The 20,586-nt window shown below is 42.9% G+C and overlaps 1 protein-coding gene across 2 annotated transcripts in view; it reads right to left on the bottom strand.

The window, feature by feature from the left end:
• LOC148014009 (adenosine/AMP deaminase family protein) overlaps positions 1–19,998 on the bottom strand; it is a 46,586-nt gene extending 26,588 nt beyond the window's left edge. For both annotated transcript variants that reach the window (XM_087666292.1, XM_087666293.1), the window contains exons 1-8: positions 19,692–19,998; positions 19,530–19,600; positions 19,132–19,223; positions 18,747–18,806; positions 17,530–17,763; positions 17,321–17,397; positions 17,111–17,180; positions 16,892–17,005 (exon numbers count right to left, since the gene is read on the bottom strand). In XM_087666292.1, the coding sequence (XP_087522418.1) occupies positions 16,892–17,005; positions 17,111–17,180; positions 17,321–17,397; positions 17,530–17,763; positions 18,747–18,806; positions 19,132–19,223; positions 19,530–19,600; positions 19,692–19,846 (873 nt within the window). In that variant the 5' untranslated portion in view covers positions 19,847–19,998. The remainder of the gene's footprint in view (positions 1–16,891; positions 17,006–17,110; positions 17,181–17,320; positions 17,398–17,529; positions 17,764–18,746; positions 18,807–19,131; positions 19,224–19,529; positions 19,601–19,691) is intronic.
• Positions 19,999–20,586: the final 588 nt, after the last annotated feature.

The following is a 20,586-nucleotide window of genomic DNA, read 5'->3' as shown; positions in this document are numbered from 1 at the left end:
CTCATGACTCCAACCTATACTTCAAGGTTGAGGATGTCAACTGTGTTTTGGTCATCTTGTATGTGGATGATCTTCTTATTACAGGGAGCTCTACTCCGAAGATTGATTGTACTCCAGAGATTTTGCAACAAGAGTTTGACATGACGGATCTTGGGATCCTCCACTTCTTCCTTGGATTGGAGATCTATCAAATGGTACAGAGCTTTTTTCTTTCACAACAGAGGTACATTTTCGAGCTTCTCTTGGAGTTTGGTATGGCCAATTGTTGGCCTATTTCTTGCCCCATGGACACAGAACCCAAGCTTTTGGCAAATGGAGTTCCCCTTACCAATGCCACCCATTATAGGTGTCTTGCTGGATCCCTCATCTAGTGTATTTACACTCGGCAGGATGTTTCTTTTGTTGTGGCATTGTTGTCTTCTTTCATGAAAACTTCCACTCAAGAGCATTGGAGAGAGGCCTTACACATTCTTCGTTATTTACAAGGGACTCAATCCTATGGGATCATATATGGAGAGGGGATACTCTCTCTGGTTAGAGTGATTCTGACTAGGCAAGTGATGTGGATTCGCAACAGTCCACCACAGGTAATACCTTCTTCCTTGGATCAAGAGTTATCTCGTGGAGCAACAAGAAGCAGCCTATTGTGGCCCTTTCTTCTACAGAGGTAAGAGTATTGTGCCTTATGTTCTATGGCTATGGAGGTAGTTTGCCTTCACCGCATGTTGACAAAGATTGGTTTTCCTCAGCCTGGACCTCCAGATCTACATGTGGACATCCAAAGTGCTCTAGCTCTAGCAGAGAACCCTTTATTCCATTCTCGCACGAAGCACATCAAGGTTCAATATCACTATGTTCGAGAGCAGATCCTGGATTTCGAGTTAGCACTGGCCTACTCTCCCACGGAAGACAATGCAGTAGATCTCTTCATGAAGCCTTTGCCCAAGGCTTCTATGCTTCATCACACGAGGTTGTTGGGTCTTCAGACACTCCCAGATCTAAGAGAGAGTGTTAGCTTGACTATGTTAACTATGTCAATCTATTATCTCCTAGTTGTGAGCTTCTGTCAAAGTCTGATAGAGACATAGAAGCTCTAGCAGTTAAGGTGTATTTTCTTTATTTGTCAGCTTCCTATATGCATTCCTAGACCCGACTACTACTGCTTTCCATAGTCTGCCTAAACTTGCCAAACATTGTCATTGCCATCTAGGATTTATTCAAAGTTACTCCTATTTTTCTGGCATTTTTTCCTTCAGTGAACCAGCATTAAATACTGGTCGGCCAGCATTTATGGCCCCTACAGGAGCAAGTTAGCCTATTTTTTGGGGATTTGGCTATTTATAGCCAACCTCCCCCCACTTGGCAATACACACACTTTTTAGTCTTCAGTTGTCCCTTAGCAGGTGCACACTTCGACTCTCCATGCTTGGTGTTGCCATTGTCATTAGCCTAAACTAGTGCCCTCACTGATGCTTTGAGCTGTGTGCAAGGATTGATCAATCCATCATCATTGTATCAACATTCTTTAGTCAGTGCAATATTCTTCCTTCATCCTGTGCTCTCTCTCTCTCTCTCTCTCTCTCTCTCTCTCTCTCTCTCTCTCTCTCTCTCTCTCTCTCTCTCTCTCTCTCTCTCTCTCTCTCTCTCTCTCTCTCTCTCTCTCTCTCTCTTTGTGTGCTTCTCTTCCATTGCGCACTCTCACAAGAAGACCCTTAGTTATTTGGGGATGAGGTGATTTTACTTTTTTTAAAGGCAAGAAGTACCAGGAGGGTTTGTGTGAGGTTGTAAGTGTACCTTCCCACCATTTTCCGAGCCCTACCTGCCATTTTTTGCAAATATGGAAAAAAAACGCAAAAACCCTAATTTGGGAATTTGGGGGTTTTTGAAATTTTGTACAATTTCTCATCCACATCACCTACCCAGTCTGAGTCACTCCATTCAAAAAGATTAGCCCCCTCTCCATACATGATCCCATAGGATCAAGTCCCTATAAATAGCACAAAACGTGCAAAATGCACAAAACAGTGAGCTTGACTAGGAGTCTTCTCATAAAAAAAGACAACAATGCCACCACAAAGGAAATATCTGGCCGAGTGTGAATAGGCCAGATCAACAAACCAACAAGACACCTATACCAGGTAGCATCTGGAAGGGAATCACTAGTCACCCAAAGCCCAATTGGACTCCAGGTCCATGGGTCAAGAAATAGGCCGACACTCCGCCATATCAAACTCTAACAAAAGTAAGTCAGAGATGTACTTGTGTTGAGATATAAAGATGTCCTATGCTATCTAAAAGATCTCCAAACCAAGGAAGAAGTGTAGGACCCCTAGATCCCTCATGTCAAACTCCTACCTTAAGATCTCCCAAGTCTGATCAACCTCCTGTGAGTCACTCGCTGTGATAATCAAGTCATCCACATAAAAAAATGAGCACACACCTGTCACCCTAAACCTTATAGTAGAGGTTGGGATCATGATCTAATCAATGGAAGCCACTCTATAAGAAGAATCAATCAAACCTCTACTTCCAACCTTGAGGAGCTTGCTTCAGGCCATAGGAGGTATTTTGCAACTTGTAGACATGGCCTCCTTCCCCTACACGAGAAAACTAGGAGGCTATGAAACATAAATCTCCTCCTCCAAAACCCCATTCAGAAAGGCAGATTTTACGTCCATCTCAAAAACAGACCAATGATGATGAGCTGTAAGAGCCAAGATAGCTTGAATGGTGAACATCCCCACTATAGGTACAAAGGTCTCCAAGTAATCCAACCCTACTCGCTAGGTAAATCCCTTAGCAACAAGCCATGGCTTATGCTTGTCTGAGGATCCATTTGTAAGATACTTGGTCTTATAAACCCACTTCACACCAATCACCTTCCGCTTCTTTGGACATGGAACAAACTCCGAAGTGTGGTTGCTCTCGATAAAATCGAGCTCCTCTTGCATAGCATGATGCCAAATATCCTACACAAGAGCCTCGTCAATAATAGTAGGGTCACGACCTTGAAGAATCAGTGACATAAGGGTATAGTTCACACAAAGTAAACTATCCCGCTAGGCCTGCAATTTAGCTGATCTACATGGGCCTATAGGGATAGCAAGAAAATGGTAAACACGTGGAATGGTAATAGGCTCATCTTGCTACGAAGAAGATCGAGTAGCCGCTAGTACCTGTAAATCACCTATTTGGAATAGGGACTCCTCCTCACTAGGTGAAGGCAAATCCACCTCATCCAAAGAGAAAGGTTCCCCTTCTGATAGCTCAATACCCCCATAAAAAGCCTGAGGGATTGGGGATGAAGTAGGAATACTCGAAGAAGGAGCCATCAAGGGAGGAAAAAAAGCAAGTGGAGAGGAAGAAGGCGAAGGAATCATAGATGAAGAAGAAGTGCAAATGGGTAACCTCAAAGGAAGGGCAAGGGCTAATGGTGGGGGATATTAATTGAAGACGAAGAACGACCTACAGAAGAACCATCACCAGGATCATCAAAGGCCAAAGTCTCATCAAAGATCACATCCTTGCTCACCTCAATCTTTCATTTTGTCAAATCATAGAGCTAATAGCCCTTTGTGGTCGTGTTGTAGCCCACAAAGATAAGCTTTTTTGACTTGGAGTTGAGTTTTCTTTCTCTTTTCTTATTATCCACATGGACAAATGCATCACACCCAAAGATGCGAAAGTGTGAAACAAAAAACTTCTTTCCAAAGAAAGCATTGTAGGGAGTCGTATCTTGTAATGTAGAGATAGGAGACTAGTAAGCCACAACCTCACCCTAAAGGGAGTGAGAAAGACCCCTATGCTCCAGGCCATTTCCAGCATGGTCCAATTGGCATGCTCCACCACACCATTCTCGGATGGTGTGTTCAGATGGGAAAACTCCATTCAAATGTTGTTATCCCTACAAAACGTAGAAAACAGATTAGAACAAAACTCACCTCAGTGGTCTACTCGAATGCCTCAACCCTTGAAAGGCATTTGCATTTCCACAAACACCTTCCAATTGCAAAAGTTGAAGGAGCCTTGCTCTTGTACTCTAGAAAATAAGGTTACACATAACAGCTGAAGTTATCAATGATCAACATCAAATATTTGACCTTCCCAAATGAGGCCATGCCCGTTGGACCACATAGGTTGGTGTGGACCAACTCCAATAGTATAGAAGCTCTACGAGAGATAACCTATAGATGGGGTTGCCTATGTTGCTTGCCCCTCAAGTAGCTAGGGCAAAGAGTGTGAATGGGAGGGAGATCTAAAAGTCCCTCAATGATCTTCTTTCAAGAGGTCCGTCTGATAGCATCAAAGTTGAGGTGTCCATATCGGGCATACCAAAGCGGTCCTAGCTTATGGAAAATACTTGCGACAAGGGCTATGAGCATATAAAGCCCACCCTCATGTGTATCTATCCAAATAACCACTCCTATAGAAGCATTCTTTGCAATCATTGCATTATGTGTGAACACAATGCAGATACCTAGCTGGGTAAAACCATGAACAGACAATAGGTTAAATCCCAAATCTGGTACATAAAGAACTTTGGCTGAAGAATGTTGCCGATCCAACAAGAAGGGAATGGTCCCCACTCCACGAACCGGTATGGAAGAATAGTGAGGCAAGCTCCTCCCAAAGAAGAGTCTCTCAAATCCTCAATGTTAGAATGTTGGTGTAGAACACATCGAACTTTGGAGATGGCAGCTGAGTCAAGAGAATCACTGCCATATTCTCTTGAGACATAGTCTTCTCGAGAGATGCAAGCTTATCCCTCATGTCCTCTAGTTTGTTGATGTCATCCTTCATGGAAGGGGAGTCATCAACACTAAGCATTCGAAGTTTCATCTCAAGAGAAATCCTCTGGGAAAACATCTTTTGATGATACAAAGATGCAAGCTTCTTCCACACTTCTCCCGCTATCTTCAACCTACAAACATGCACTAGGACAAAATCCTGTAAGCTCATGAAAAGGAAGGATTGGGCTCGAGAGTTGAGCCGATCCCATAGGGCTTCCCATGGTTGTTCCTTCCCGCGGATCCTCCACGGGACAGGTAGGTAGGGTAACAAGCTCCGAAAGATCAAACGTGTCAAGTATACATTCCACCTTACATGACCAAAGCAAATAGCTACGACCATCTAGCCAATCCTCTTTGGGTAAAGAAGGGAGAACAAGCACTTAGATAGGTGGTGCCATCTGCGGCAATTTAAAGCCAATAGAACCGGCTCTATGGAAAACATGGAGAAAGGGGGGAGGAGAAGAAGAAGGCTACTCCGAACAATGAGACTATAAACTGGGGATCAAAAATCTTTCTATAACCTACAAACACATAAAGGTTGATGTGTTTCACTGTAGGAGAGCCTGAACGGAGGGAAAATCAGCGACACTTGCAAGAAGGGAGTTATGGATGTCCCGTCATCGTCGAATGTCACCTCGAAAAGGTAAAATATTTGCATTTACAGGAGAGAACAGCAGGTTGAAACTTGAGTTTTCAGCAATAATGTGATCTTCTCTTTGGTTGGAAACTCCATGTCCTCACATAGATACCATGTGAGAGTGTGCAACAGAAGAGAATCTTGAACACAGAGAGAAAAGGAGAGAAGAATGATCTACACTAAACAAAGAAGAAGGCTGAATACAATGAGGACTGATCAGTCCCCACACACATCCCAAGGCATTCGTAAGGGCACCAGCTCAGGATAACTAATGATGACAACACCTTCGACAATGACAATGACAGAGATAATGCAGCTTGCTGTCCACGATGGAAATGGATAAGACTACAACCACGTGATGAAGCACCTCTGAGACAAAAAAGTGAATGATTGCCCCAACTAAGTGACCACCTATATATAGCTGAAAACCAGCAAAACTGGCTGACCTGATGCTGGCTGTCGGTAGGATTAAAATAATGCGAAAAATGCTGACATGGCGTCTAGGCAGTCTAGAAAAATTTTCAATCACCCTCAGGGCTAGAAATCATCCTACAAGGCAGTACAACTGACAAACACACTAAAACTAAGAAGAAAGACACAATCAAATCTCCAAAATGTCCCTGTCAGTAGTCTTTGACTAGGGCTCACAACCAAGAGATAACAAACTAACAAAATAAGGCAAGCTAACAATAGGAACAATCGAATGCAGGCATTTAGCTTGTCCCAATGTGCATGTACCTTTGCCAGCTCAACTTTCTCATCTAAAGAAAGCTTGGATAGATCACAAGCTGTAGGATGGTCTATGACCTCAGTCACGAGCTCCACCAAATCATAGGACTCCAAGATGGCAAGCATCATTACCTGCTATATGCGATAATTCTCCCCATCGAATCTCTGATCTTGAGGAAGAGCCAGTAACACAAGGACCTTATGGTCCATAATAGCTTGAAACTCCATGTCAAAGTTGGAAGACATTGTCTTGAATAACCTGCACAAAAACAAGGTCAGCCCTCTCTGACTCCAACAAAGCAGTTTGCTGGGGCTTCCTCCGCTTGTCCTGAACCTGCTTCAACTGCCAAAGGAAATGAAAACTCAAAATCTGCAGCAAAAGGCTAAATAGCCTTTTCTCCTTCATGAACAGAAAATCTGCAAAAAATCAGCAACTTTGCTCCTTTCCCACACTTCTCTGCTCATCTCAGCCTTGTGTCAATTCACAACCCTCCTACTCGCCCTCGAACACTGAAAACACAACCTTTTGTCGGGCTGAAATCTCCCCTTCAGGTCTGCCCATGATCAATCAGCCCTTCAACACTGCTTTGATACCATGTTAGAGTGTAGAAAATGCGGAAGTGTATGTCTGGACTGAAAGAAAGAATAGAACATAGGAAGGAGAGAGAGAGAGAGAGAGAGAGAGAGAGAGAGAGAGTAGAATGCAGAAATCTGCAGTGATCGAACGCTTAACAAGGAGAGCAAATATGTACAACAGGCTATCAAATGTATCCGCTAGAGATCTCTCAACCTGCAAGCACACAATCTGAATGAATGTGTCCCTAGGCAAAGCAGCTCGTATATAGGCCAAATAGAATAATAGAATATGACAGGTCAGCTGGTAAAATACTAGCCCACTGTAGTAAATCAGTCCTACTGCACAAAAAACAATAAATTAATGCTACGTAGGCAGGCTGCTTGCCTCCTGGCACATGCCATATATCTTCTCTACTCAGCACCATCAGATGTGACCAAAACTAGTGTGATCATGCTATCACGGCTGCTCCAAACTGTCCGACATGATCCGGAAATGCAAAAATCTACCCTAGAATGACTGTAGATTGCGTATGCCCATCTAGGGAATGACTAAATCTCTAACAGATACCACCTTGTCAAGCTAAAAAAGACACATTACACGTTAAACCTTCATTATGTTATTAAACAACCCCAAAACTCAAATGCACTCTGTGTGTTTCGGTGTCCCATAAGCAAACTCCTCTGTTTTATCTCCAGCTGCTGCCCTTCAGCCTGGTGGTTCCTACAGGCTGTGTTTTGATCCCAACTTGTTGATGTCATCATCAGGCCCAGTCTGCCTTTACATTTTTCTGTTTACAACAGGAGTCTGACTGCTGGTTATATTCTGCATCATCCACACAGTCTCCTCAACACCTACAACCTTGTTCAAACCTTCACACAACTACCGGCCTGATCAGAGTCACTGCTGGTGGACAGCTGCATTTTTGGTTTAGGTCAGGCCTGATTGCTGTTTTGCTACTCCTTGAGGTCACCTACTACTTTGGCTTCAGTCCTACAGGCTTTGTTTTGCTGCCTGCCCACTTCTGCATCAGATTTCAACTCCAACTGGTGGTCACTACAGTCGGGATCCATCTACCTCAACCCACTCCCATGAGAGCCACCATCCTATCAGACAGCTTTGCCATTGAGCATTATGTACACTTTCATTCATTATTCATTCGGGTTATTTTCTTTCTTGTGTTTGGTGTTTCTGCATTAGTGCTTAAGTTCTCTTTGTTTCAGTCATGGTTGTACACTATGTGTTTGCTTTTGCAAACCCTAGTATATCTCCATATTGTATCAAAGTTAATGCTCCTCTAAAGAGTAACTTGAGGCTATTGTGTTTTTTTTTTTCCTGATTACACTATTTGTCCCATGCTGACTCACGATGGCTTGAACCACTCCATCTTGGGATCCTCTGATGGTCTCTCAGGTTATTCCTTTGAAGGAGGTTCTATGAAGGCATTATGGCCTTGATTTGGAGGACTACACTCAGTTCTTTGTCTCATATTCCTTCACAAGGTGCTTCTCGATTGGGGCACTCCACCAATGAGACTAATCATCTCTCAGTTGAGGAAAGACTATCCACTTGGGACACAATGGAAAGTTCAAACTCTTCACAATCAAGCCCAATGGGAGGTTCATGCAATCCATATGATCCTAACTATATCTATGTTGCTCCTTCAGTTATGTATGCAAGGACCTACTGCCAATCAATATGGAGACCCAAATATGTACTAGTATGGATTAGAAAAACACTCTATGATCATACATGTTTCACAAGGTGATCCTTTACCTTCTATTTCGCTGAGTGAGTTTGGTCCTTCACATTCACCTTCATATTTCCTACCCTTCCCTCCCATTTTCAATGCACATTTAGACTCCTTTATATTAAATCTAGAACCCTCCTTAGACCTACCATAGGTTATCCAACCGTAGCACACATTGTCTTTGATGCACATTTAAGCTTCAGGCCATCATTAGACACCCTGAGATGTTCCACTATGCACCCTAGTGCTTTGTTGCCATGAACGCCACTCAAGCACTAGGCACCTCCCCCGTATCTATAAGTACATTACTCTGTACTTTGGCCTGGTCGTGTGGGGAATCCCCCTCTAGCACACTATACCTGTTGAGAAATAGACAAATGATGTATGCTGCAGGATGAAGTGCTGTATCCCATAAGCACAGTGAGGAGAGTGGAGAAGTTGGAAAGCTATAAAGGCATGTACTTGGTTCACTTTTCAATGCAATGCTATTGTCCATTCAATCAAGTGTCAGTGTCATTGTCCTTACACACAAGAATGTCTTTATGAGTCCAAGTCTCAATCTTGGAACCTAATTCACTTGTGTGACAATTGGTCTTGTCTAGTCTATGTCTTCATGAGTTTGTACTTTGAGTTCCAACCTCCATAGCTGCCATGCTCTAGATCCGTGTTTTTCAACATGGTATCAGAGCTCAGTTGAGCATGGTTTAGCTCTCCTGTACTCTCTCTCAATCCCTCTTCAACTCTAGTTAGCTCAGTTCTAGTCCATGACTTCATCTCTCAACTCTACCTTCACTTGAGCTTCCATGTCAGCCATAGCCAGCAGCACCCTGTCATCTTAAAGCTCCTGTATCTCACTCCACATACCAAATCTCTGACCATGTACCACCTCATGCGGAAGGATTTGTGGGACCTATTTGAAGATGAGGAAGAAGATACAGATGACAAGAAGGAAGATGCAGAAATCGGGATACTTGCAGTAGCTCCACCAAGAACCAAAGAATGGAAGAAGATGAACAACAAAGCTCTAGGCATCATTGCGTGGGGACTATCTGATGATGTCCTGCATCATATCTCTGGCATCAGAGATGCTACAAAGGCTTGGGAAGAGCTTGACAAGATCTTTGGTACTCAAGCAAAGAATTCAAAGGTAAAATTGCTCATGCAATTTTATAAGCTAGATATAAAGGATAGTGCTTCCATGTCCATACACATTAATAAGTTTAAGAGTTTAAAAACCTAGCTTGCAACTCTTAAAAAGAATATTGATGAAGATGAAGCAATAGCCGTACTGCTTGCAAGTGTAAACAAGGATCCATATGAAAACCTTGTGTCCACTCTAAGTAATGCTCCGAGTCTCTCACTCAAAGATATTGAGCACTCACTGCTTGATGAAGAAAGCAAATTTAAAAGCAAAGATGTAAAAGAGACCAGCTCAAGGGAAAACTTTATACACTAGAGGAGATACTGAACCCAAAGGAAGAGGTCGAGGATTCAACACCGACAATAGAAGTCGGATGACATGCCATTATTGTGGTAAGACTGGCTATGTAGCTAGTAAAAAGAGCCCAACGAGTGCAAAGTGATCATCACCAGAACCAGTTCATGAATGAAGAAAAAGAAGAAGAAGATGCTTCCGCTACCATCAACAACTCTGACAGATTGTTTTGAAGAATTTTTATTGTATCTTTCATATGTTTTTCCCATAGTGGATCTTTCTGGATTTGACTTTGTAAAACACCCTACCAAAAATGTACAATTTCAAGCCTTAACTTGACTAGGCTGCCATAGAGCTAGTCTCCTGGTCCATCTTTGTATGCAGGAGGGGCAAAAGCCAGCAAGGGTAGAGATTCATCATTTGAGGGGGGATGTTGAGAAATAGACAAATGATGTATGCTGTAGGATGAGGTGCTGTATCCCGTAAGCACTGTGAGGAGAGTGGAGAAGTTGGAAAGCTATAAAGATATGTACTTGGTTCACTTTTCAATGCAATGCTATTGTCCTTTCAATTAAGTGTCAGTGTCATTGTCCTTACACACAAGAATGTCTTTATGAGTCCAAGTCTCAATCTTGGAACCTAATTCACTTGTGTGACAATTGGTCTTGTCTAGTCTATGTCTTCATGAGTTTGTACTTTAAGTTCCAACCTCCATAGCTGCCATGCTCTAGATCCGTGTTTTTCAACAATACCACCCTCCCCGATTGCTCAAATGCATGGCCCCTCTCTTGTGCTGATGAGTTATCTCCTTTTTTGAAGAACACAAGGAGTGGAAAGAAATTATCTGCACATTTGGACCCAATCCCACCTTGCCCAATTGATGCTAAACACAAACCGTGTTCTAACATTGATGCCCAATCTCCATTGAAGAAAATAGGGAGTGATAAAGTCAAAACATCACAACAACCTTTCTAGCATTACTTGCCCAAAAAGAAAAGGTTTTGTATATTTTGCCAAAAACCCACGGCCATGTACATGACAACTCCCTTGAAGGCCAAGGGTATTAGACCCACACCCAAAATGACATAATCCATAGCTAAGCGTATTCAACCCACACCAAAAGCTAAATCCAATCCCAATCTCGATCCCTTTCAACACTGGTAGTGCCACTCCAAGAAGGTTGAGAGGGGATCTTCCCCAAGGAGGTTCAAAGGGGATCTTTCCCAAGGAGCTAGCATAGTTTCTCCACCCCCCAATATCCACAGTGTTGATCAAGCTAGACACTAGCACAATGAATTTTGGATCTCCCCTCAGTTAGTACCTTATGGCTTATCTGACTTGCTCACTCATCATCCCTCATTAGGCTAGGTTCGTAGGATTCCTAGAATTCTTAGGGTAGTCAAGGTATATAGTTTACCTAGGCCACTCTAGGCTAGGGTTGGTTATCGGGTTCTTGCTTTAGTGCGTATTGCTTTAATATTCTTGGTCAGTTTGGAGATGTAGATAGTATCTTCTCTCCTAAGACCACATGCATCTTACATATCATTTTTCCTTATCATGGCATTTGTCTTTCTTTCCTTTCAATTGAGGTGTTTTTATAGTCATTTACAATACTAGTAGTTTATTTTCATGTTAGATGGGCTGCTACCTTGGGTGATTGTGCCTTTGATTCTCAAGTCTCGACTAGCACAAAAGCCATCTCACGAAGTCAAGTTTCAAGCATGCAGGAACTGATCAGTCCTCTCCTTTGTATTCAGCATTTTTCTTCAATCAATGCAGATTCTTTCCTCTGTGTGTGTGTGTGTGTGTGTGTGTGTGTGTGTGTGTGTGTGTGTTCATGGTTCTCTTCTATTGTGCACTCTCACATGGTATCATCATCGAAGTGAGTATACAGAGTTACCCCTTTGAGAGGAGACCCTCCAGGCTGAAAACACAGATTTTCAGCCATCTGCACCTTGCTGAAAACACAAATTTTGTGTGTTTTACTACTCCATATGACATAGGCTGACCATCTACAATCCTCCTATTGCGGAGATGTAGCTAATTTCTACCATTCGGGACAATCTACAGCAAAGCACAAATTCTTGTGGGTGTTTGCAAGTGTTGAAGATGTCTTATATGGCTTTGACGACTCTGGCAAGGAGATCTCTCAATACTCCTCTAAAAGACTGCAGGATCATCAAAAAGACGGGAGATCTCCAAGCCCTTTTGTGCAATCTCACCATTTGGATCACCATTGTCCTTCACCTCTTGCTTCTCTCCATGGTTCCCATCAAGTGCGTTCTACTAGCTTTAAATTGCCTCACATGGCACCACCAGTTCACGTGCTTGTTCTCTCTTATCTACCCAAAGAGAACTGGCTAGATGGTTCAAACTATTCGCTTTGGTCATGTAAGGTGGAATGTATCCTTGACACCTTCGATCTTTGGGAGCTTGTTACCTTACCTATTCCCTATCCCGTGGAGGATCCCCATGTGGGAACAACAATGGATCTTGTGGCCCTCTGGGATTAGCTCAATTCTCGAGCTCAATCCTTCCTTTTATAAGCTTACATGATTCTGTGCTAGTGCATGTTCATAGGTTGAAGACAACGGCAAAAGTATGGGTAAAGCTTGCGTCTTTGTATCACAAAAAGATGTTTGCTCGCAAGATTTCTCTTGGGAAGAAACTTCAGATGCTTAGTGTTGATGATTCTCCTTCCATAAAGAATCACATCAACAAACTGGAGGACATGAGAAATGAGCTTGCATCCCCCGAGAGGACTATCTCTTCAAAGGATATGACAATGATTCTCTTGACTCAATTGCCATCTCCAAAGTTCAATGTGTTCTACACCAACCTTCTAAAATCAAAGAACCAAGAGACTCTTCTTTGGGAGGAGCTTGCCCCGTTGGCCTTGGAGCATGACGTGTGTCTCAAGGAGGTTGGTGCCAGTGGATCCAGCTCTACGAAGGCTTTCACGACAAGTTTGGGAGGAGGGAGGTACACAACAAAGCTAAAGGCAAAGAAACAGGAGGACAAGAAAGAGGACACAGAATACTAAGAAGAAGCCCAAGTGCCCATATTGTGGGAAGGGCACTCATCCGGAAGAAAATATTGGCAAAAGTACCCCCTTTGAAGCCCAAGGAGGATCTAAGGCTATCCCAGCTACTACCACTGAGTCCATCTTTGTACATTTGTTCAAGATGGAGAATACCACTCTTGTTTCATTCTTCTGAGGAGAAGCCTTGGCTCATGAATAGTGGGGCCTCTTCCCACATGACTTATTGCCAAGATTGGCTTCAAACCATGAGATCCAAAGGGGGTTCCATTACCATTGGTGACAACTCTTTTGTCCCTGTTCGTGGAGTGGGGACCATTCCCCTATTGCCGGATCGGCACACTTCTTTGGCCAAAGTCCTTTTTGTACCAAATTTGGGCTTTGACCTCTTGTCTATTCACATCCTTACACACCTAGGTAGTAGGTATCCATGTCATTTTTACCCAAGATGCAGTCATTGTGGAGGACATGTCTATTGGTGCTACTCTTTAGACAGCTAGGTATCCTCACATGAACTTGGACTGCTTTGGCATGCTCGTTATGGGCATTTAAACTTTATTGCTATTAGGCAGGCTTCTTGGAAGAAGATGGTACAAAACCTTCTCGATTTCCCTCCCATTCACACTCTTTGCCCCAGTTGCTTGAGGGGTAAGCAACATAGATAGTCTCATCCATAAGTTGCTATTCCTCGAAGGGCTTCTACACTACTCAAGTTGGTTCATACCGACCTTTGCGGACCTATTGGCACGGCCTCCCTTGGGAAACCCAAGTATCTCATGCCGATTGTTAACGATTTTAGCCATTATGTGTGGCCCTACTTCTTGGAGTACAAGAGCGAGGCATACTCCAACTTTTGCAAGTGGAAGCTATTTGTGGAAACACAAATGCCTTTCAAAGTTTACAATGTACGAGGAAACCACTACAACAAGTTTTATCCTAACATATTTTCTCAGTTTTGCAGGGATCACAGTATTCGAGTAGAATACTCCCATCTAACCACACCATCCAAGAATGGTGCGGTGGAGTGTGCCAATTGAACCATACTTGAAATGGCCCGAGTATGAGAGTCTACCTCATTCCCTTTGGGTAAGGTAATGGCTACCGCGGTTCATTTGCATGCTGACCATCAAGGGATGCTGGAGGAGCCATGATAAGGGGGATACAAAGAAGAGGAAGAAAGACAAGGGATCTTCAAGGAGAAAAGTATGCCAAAAATATAGACTCACAAGGATTGCACGAGTTCAAAGCAATAAAGAAAGCACATAGAGAAAAGATCGACAGTATCCAAAGTGTGCTGGTAAGAGCACAATAATTTGATGCACATGAACCCTTTCTAAAGGTGAGCAATGTATCACAAAGTGAAAAGACGGACCAAACACAACCAGAACCAACATGAAATACTATCACTCAACCCTACACAAAAGCAAAAGAGGAAAACGCAGAGCCAGATCAGTAAAACACAAACAGGAACTGCATTAAATGCAATCGATCTGCATAAAAACAGGTCGCCTCAGTTTGCTGTCCCCAAAATGCAGAAAAGTAAGGGTCAAAAACACGTCCCTAGTCCTGAAACAGCCTAATAAACTAGAAATGCAGATGGCAAACAGCAAAACGCTGATGGAAACAGGCCGAAATTTAGGAGAAAATGGTCACCCAAGCTGTAGAACAGATGCAGCAGCAACAACAGGTCCAAGCAACAGACGAGAGGTCAAAGCGCAAACCTACACCAACATAAAACAGCAACAGGAACAATGATGCTAAAATCCAATACCATGTCAGAAGTAGACATAATGATGGAAGCATGGAAAACTGTTGTAATAGACTGTTGAACACAAGAGACAAAGGAAAGACTGCACAAAGAACTCAAAAGCAAAGAGGTGCTCGGGAAATGGAATCCATATACCAAGATATGAGACAGTACAAATCCAATGTGAGTCACAAGCTGTCAAGGCACCAGCACCGGCTCTCTCTCTCCACTAGAACCTGTAGGAGGTGAATGACAATGACTAAGGAGGAGGAGGAGCCCCAATATATAGGCATAAAATATGCCTCAAATAAAGGCTAGTCCACCAGCATTAATGCTGGCTGACTAGCATTATAAATGCCAAACGGACATGAAATGTCCACCAAAAAAAATGCCTAAAATAACTACAATGTGCCCGCCCCTAGATGGCATGCACAAACTCACACATGAACTGACATATCCACTAGCAAGGTTTTGCTTCCTCCCTTGGATCAAGCGCCATCTCATGGAGCAGTAAGAAGCAACCTATTGTGGCACTTTCTTCTACAGAGGCTAAGTATCCTGCCCTTGATCCACAACTATGGAGGCGGTTTGGCCCCACCAGTTGTTGGCGGAGATTGACTTTTCACACACACGTCCCACTTAGCTACACGTGGATAACCAAGGTAACTTAGCTCTGGCTAAGAACCCTGTGTTTCATGCTTGCACAAAGCACATAGAGGTTCAGTATCATTATGTATGGGAGTGGATTGTGGATTCCGAATTAGTGGTGGTCTATTGTCCAATGATGGACAATGCGGCGGACCTCTTTCATGAAGCCTTTGCCCAAGGCTTCTATACTTCATCATATGTGTTTGTTGGGTCTTCAAACTTGCCCAAGATCTAAGAGGGGGTGTTAGCCTGCCTATTTTAGTCTATCAGTCTGTCATCTCTTGGTTGTGAGCTGTATCAGAGTCTGACAGAGACATGGGAACTCTCACTGTGTTTTTTTCCCACTAGATTTGTCAGGCAGTTTTGAGTTTCTGCAGCCAGTTTCCAAGGCTTGCCACCTTCCGACTGCTCCAGCAATGCCATGTCAGCATTATCACTACTACATCAGCATTTTCAGCCCATCCAGCTGCTGTCGACTGCAGATTTTTTGGCATCCTCAGGCTGCAATCGGCCAGCTTTTTGAGTTTTCAGCTATATATAGCTGATTGGCTGGCTGGGCAGATCACTTCTTTTTCAGGCACTCCGTTGGTGGCTGCAGTCTCCTCCGTCTCCAACAAGGACAGCAGGCTGCATACTCTCCGTCTCCGCCACCATCTCCATCATTGTCACTATTGATACTACTGTCATCATTTGAGCCTGATCCAGTGCCCTTATTGATGCCTTGGGCTGCATGCAGGGACTGATCAATGCTCTCCTTTGTATTCAGCATTCTTCTTCTGTCAGTGCAGATCCCCCCCCCCCTCTCTCTCTCCCTCTATGTGTGTGTGTGTGTGTGTGTGTGTGTGTGTGTGTGTTCGTGCTTCTCTTCCATTGTGCACTCTCACATCTTCAAGTTTCAGCATTGTCATCTCTTGTCTTCAATATTGACATCCCTTCCCTATTGTACCTACCTATGCATTGCATGATGAACATCTTTGTAAAATGACACTTGGACAAGGGGCAAGTGAACAATTGTGCATTCTCAATGCAATCAAAGTTTGGGGATTCTAACTCCTTGTGAAAACATCAGCCAAGCTTCTTCTTAACAGATTATGGGAAGCGGTTGTCGATGTGCAATGGCACCAATGACAGTGTCCCTAAAGCTAGATCTAATCTTGAGGATGGCAAGGAGATTTTGTAGGGCATAATGTGGTAAGCTGACTCAATAACAATGATTTAAACAACAATATGCTGAGCTCTTGTGGCATGCAGATCTCTGCACATTGATTTGAGATCCAGAACACAGCCTGCATTATCAACTTGCCAGGTCAGCTTGTGGGTTTTATTGCATTGGTAGGAACAAGATAAACTAGATGGTTCGACTCAATCTAAATCTGTATATCTGGATTATGCTTTCCCATCCTATCAATCCTTATAATTGCACGGTAAATCGAATGAAATCCCCTGATCTGAACTTCTTTAAAAGTTGCAAGTTGCTACTGACCATAACAACTCAGAAGCTTCTATACCGGTACTCTTAGCAGTTCTTAGCCAGCACTCACTGGAATAGATGAAGAAAAAAGTGACGTCCATTCAGATTCTTCAAGGCAGCAGGCATGGCCAATCCTGTCGGGATGGAAAGACAGCATGCTTTGCACTTCTGTAGGATTTGGCACCTGGCAAGCAGCATCATGTATGATCAGAAAGACTTCCGATACTCAAATAGCAACAGTAAATGTGGTAACAAACATGCCATGCAGAAGGATTTTACCGCAACTAACCTCACCACAGTGCAGGGTTATAGGAAGTCCATGCTTTCTAGCCAGAGTCAAAGCTGGAACAAATGTCTGCCTGAAGGGTACAAAGACAAACAAGCCTGGTCATACTAGATCAAGAGTAAAACAAGTCAAACTTGAGGATAATTTAGTCATCTCCCTCAAACTTTCATACCTAGCGACATCCTACAAAATTTCTAAAACTTATCAACTAACCAATCTCCAACACGAGGATTTCCAGAAAGATCTACTCCAACAACTCCACACCTCTGCAACTCTACTGCCAGCTGTACCTGCATGATGCATGTACTCTATTTCAATATCACTAATGTAAGGAAATAGAAAGAGGATTTCACACACCAAACAAGAAAAAGAAAAAGAAGAAAACAGCAGTAAACTTAGCAAGCTAGGGTACGAATTCTCACTGTATCTATTGCCGCTTCAGTGCTTTCACGACGATCAATACTCAGGAGCAACTTCACAAAAATTTTCGACTTATACAATTTCTTGCCGTTTTGGGCTGAGAAATTTTCCAGAATTTCTGAGCTTTCTGTCTTTTGTAGAGACTCACACAAGACTTGAACGGTTTCCACTGCCTTCAGTCCCTCAAGTACGGCTTCCATGTATGACTTCTTTGTCATTCCCACAGATGTATTACACTATGAACATGCCATTATAGACCAACATTAGAAATAGCTTTGCTTAGCCATTCAATATATAAGGCTCACAATTACAGATTGCTCAAGCTGATTACTAAAGAGAAGTGGAACATAACCACAGCCAAATATTTTCCAAGATGATATGCTTCCATTCTGCTTCTATTCTACAAATTCTTTCGCAAATTAACACTTCAGCACAGTTTATTGGTTGCAAAACTGGTCCTAAACCTGATCCTTAGAAGCTGTAGGTCCTTAGTTTTACTGATCTTTGGCATCGGAGTAGGTAGATTACAAAGCATAAAAAGTTGCAAAACTGGTCGTAAATTAGACACCAGAAGCTCTAGGTCCCTGATTTTACTGTTATTTCCTTAACGGAATTTAGGTAGATTACAAAGCATGAATATTTCACGTAGCAGCTCTAGCTCCTCAATTATACCAAATAAATTAAAAACAAGTCAATAAGCAGTGCTGTATATGGGATTTTGCAACTTACACATGATAGAATATGAAAGGGATAAACGACCTATGCATCAAGAAAACAATACTGTGGACAATGGACCACAGGACAGCTGCAGAATACACTTATGCACAAATCACATGCTTTCAAAGTTGGTTTCCAATTCTGCAAAATCAACTAATCGAACCTCTACAAAGTAATACATAAAGTATAGTTCGTCAGCATGAAATATCCAGAGACATAAGCTGTCAGCAGCATTATGATGCCAAGTTTGGACAAAATGGACCATAGTCATCTAATTTCTGAACATTGTTTACAGTAGTAGCTGCAGCCTACTAAGCCAAATGCTTGAAAATGGAGTCATTTACTACTTCATACTCAGCTTGACAAGACAGATCGACACTCTGAGAAGCCAACAAAGAGGCCTTGTTTACTTGGCTAGTATGAGTTGGTGTGAATAAGAGACAAAGCAGAAAAAAGAATGGGTAGGGCATTCCATAAGCCCACGTGGGCTTACCAGCTATACCTTTGGAGTGGTTCGCAATTCCAGGTAAATCACATTCTCTGCTGCAAAATCTTCAATCACCTGGAACAAACAGAGCAAATCAGGTGAGCTGGTTGTCAAAGTCTGCACAAAGGATGCTGTTATACAGCCCTAGACCAATTGGTGTTAAACAATGAGATGCCTCTTCGCCAAGACTAACTGGCATGACTGCATCTGGGGCCACAATTTGTGAACAACTATTTTCATGAGCCTTTGGTAAATCTCAAGACCAAAAAGCAATGCCAATAGAACAAGACATGGCTTCATACAAAAAGAGCTTCAAGTCTTTCAGTTCTAGAGTTCTACATACAGTTCAAGTATGAAACAGAGTAAAAGAACGGCTAGCAAAATAAATGGTGTTGCTCACCTCTTTTGTGATCCTGGAAATTGTTTTGTGGTCTGTAGTAAGCAAGTGGATCAAATCAAAGAGCTTAAAACATTCAGCAAGAGAACGATCACCTGGTAAATCCGTATAAGGAAGTTAGAAAATCAGGAAAGCTTCACTGCGAACAATTCAAAACGTGTTCCGTGAAGAGAGGCCAAGAGGTCGGTAGCTAAAGAAGTGTTGCATTGTAACTGAAGAGAGGGAATTCCCCGGAGAACCTCAACAAGAGGAAGAAGGAAATGTACTCCGTGAAGAGGGGCCAAGAGGAGGACAAAATTAACTTACAACGACAGTGAGCGATATTGCAACTAATTAAAGATGAAGAGAATGAATTTACTGGAGAAATCTCAGGAAAGACGAAGGAGGGGAAAAGCGCACACCCTTCGATATGATTCTTTCCACCTCCAAGATATCGATAAGGCCTTTCTGGCTCAAGGCGGCAGCAAGCTCACTGTGGAGAGATATGGAGCATTAAGAGACGTCCAGGAAAACTTGTTAATCATATGCACGGAGAGAGAGAGAGAGAGAGAGAGAACTCTCACAGAAGAGTCGAAGAACGAATGGAGCCGTTGAGATGAGCGTGGAGCTCGATCTTCGGCAGAGAACGGCACCAGGGAAGCCATGATCGGAGGGCCACTTCGTCTTCCCCGCCATAGTCATGTCCAATTGCTGTGCCGGAGCCGCAATTTCTCGCCATTGCGGAAGTACAATACTAACACCAACAAACAACAACAACAATTACAGACCGCTGCCTACAAAACCAGCTGCCTCTGCCAATCCCTTCTGTTAGGAACCACCATCATTCATCGTTCATCATTGTCATTGTTATTATCCATTTTTGCATCTCAAAGCCATATATCTAATTTTATACATAATCCATTCTTGCCTTGAAAAACATTTTATATAATAATTTGTGGGCCAATGAGACAACAGCTGGCCCATTGCTTTTCGGCCCTTTGACGATGTGGGCCAATCAGGAAAGATCCTCGATGGCCCACATTTTCTCCTCGTTTTTCTGGGGGCAGATTTCAACGATCTATGGCGTTGAGCTTTAGCCTTATAACTCAGCCCGCCGACCGGCTGCTTTCGACCTTCCTTTGAATGGTACTTCAACTATCTGAATGTCTTAATAAGACGTTAAGATGGTGCCTAGAGTGCTAACCATATGGCATAACCATGTTCCCATTAAGTTCTTCAAATATGATGTTAGAATCCTGGTAGCACACATCCTCACATCTGACGACACCAATATCCAGCCAAATATATTTAACCACACCTTTTAAGCTAAATCATACAAAATCAAAAAGCTCTTGCAATTCATTTAGAGGTGCTTATTAAGACTCAATTTAGTGAGCATTAGTCTCAAGGCAATTCCACCTCACCTAACAAGTTTGGACAATGTTGCCGATTGATGGAGTTGCCTCTTGTGGTTGTGAA

This window comes from Lygodium microphyllum, chromosome 25, assembly GCF_053477565.2.
Source record: "Lygodium microphyllum isolate KBCC chromosome 25, Lygodium_microphyllum_v1.1.10, whole genome shotgun sequence".
Taxonomy (NCBI): domain Eukaryota; kingdom Viridiplantae; phylum Streptophyta; class Polypodiopsida; order Schizaeales; family Lygodiaceae; genus Lygodium; species Lygodium microphyllum.
This window is presented reverse-complemented; position numbering and strand designations above follow the sequence as displayed.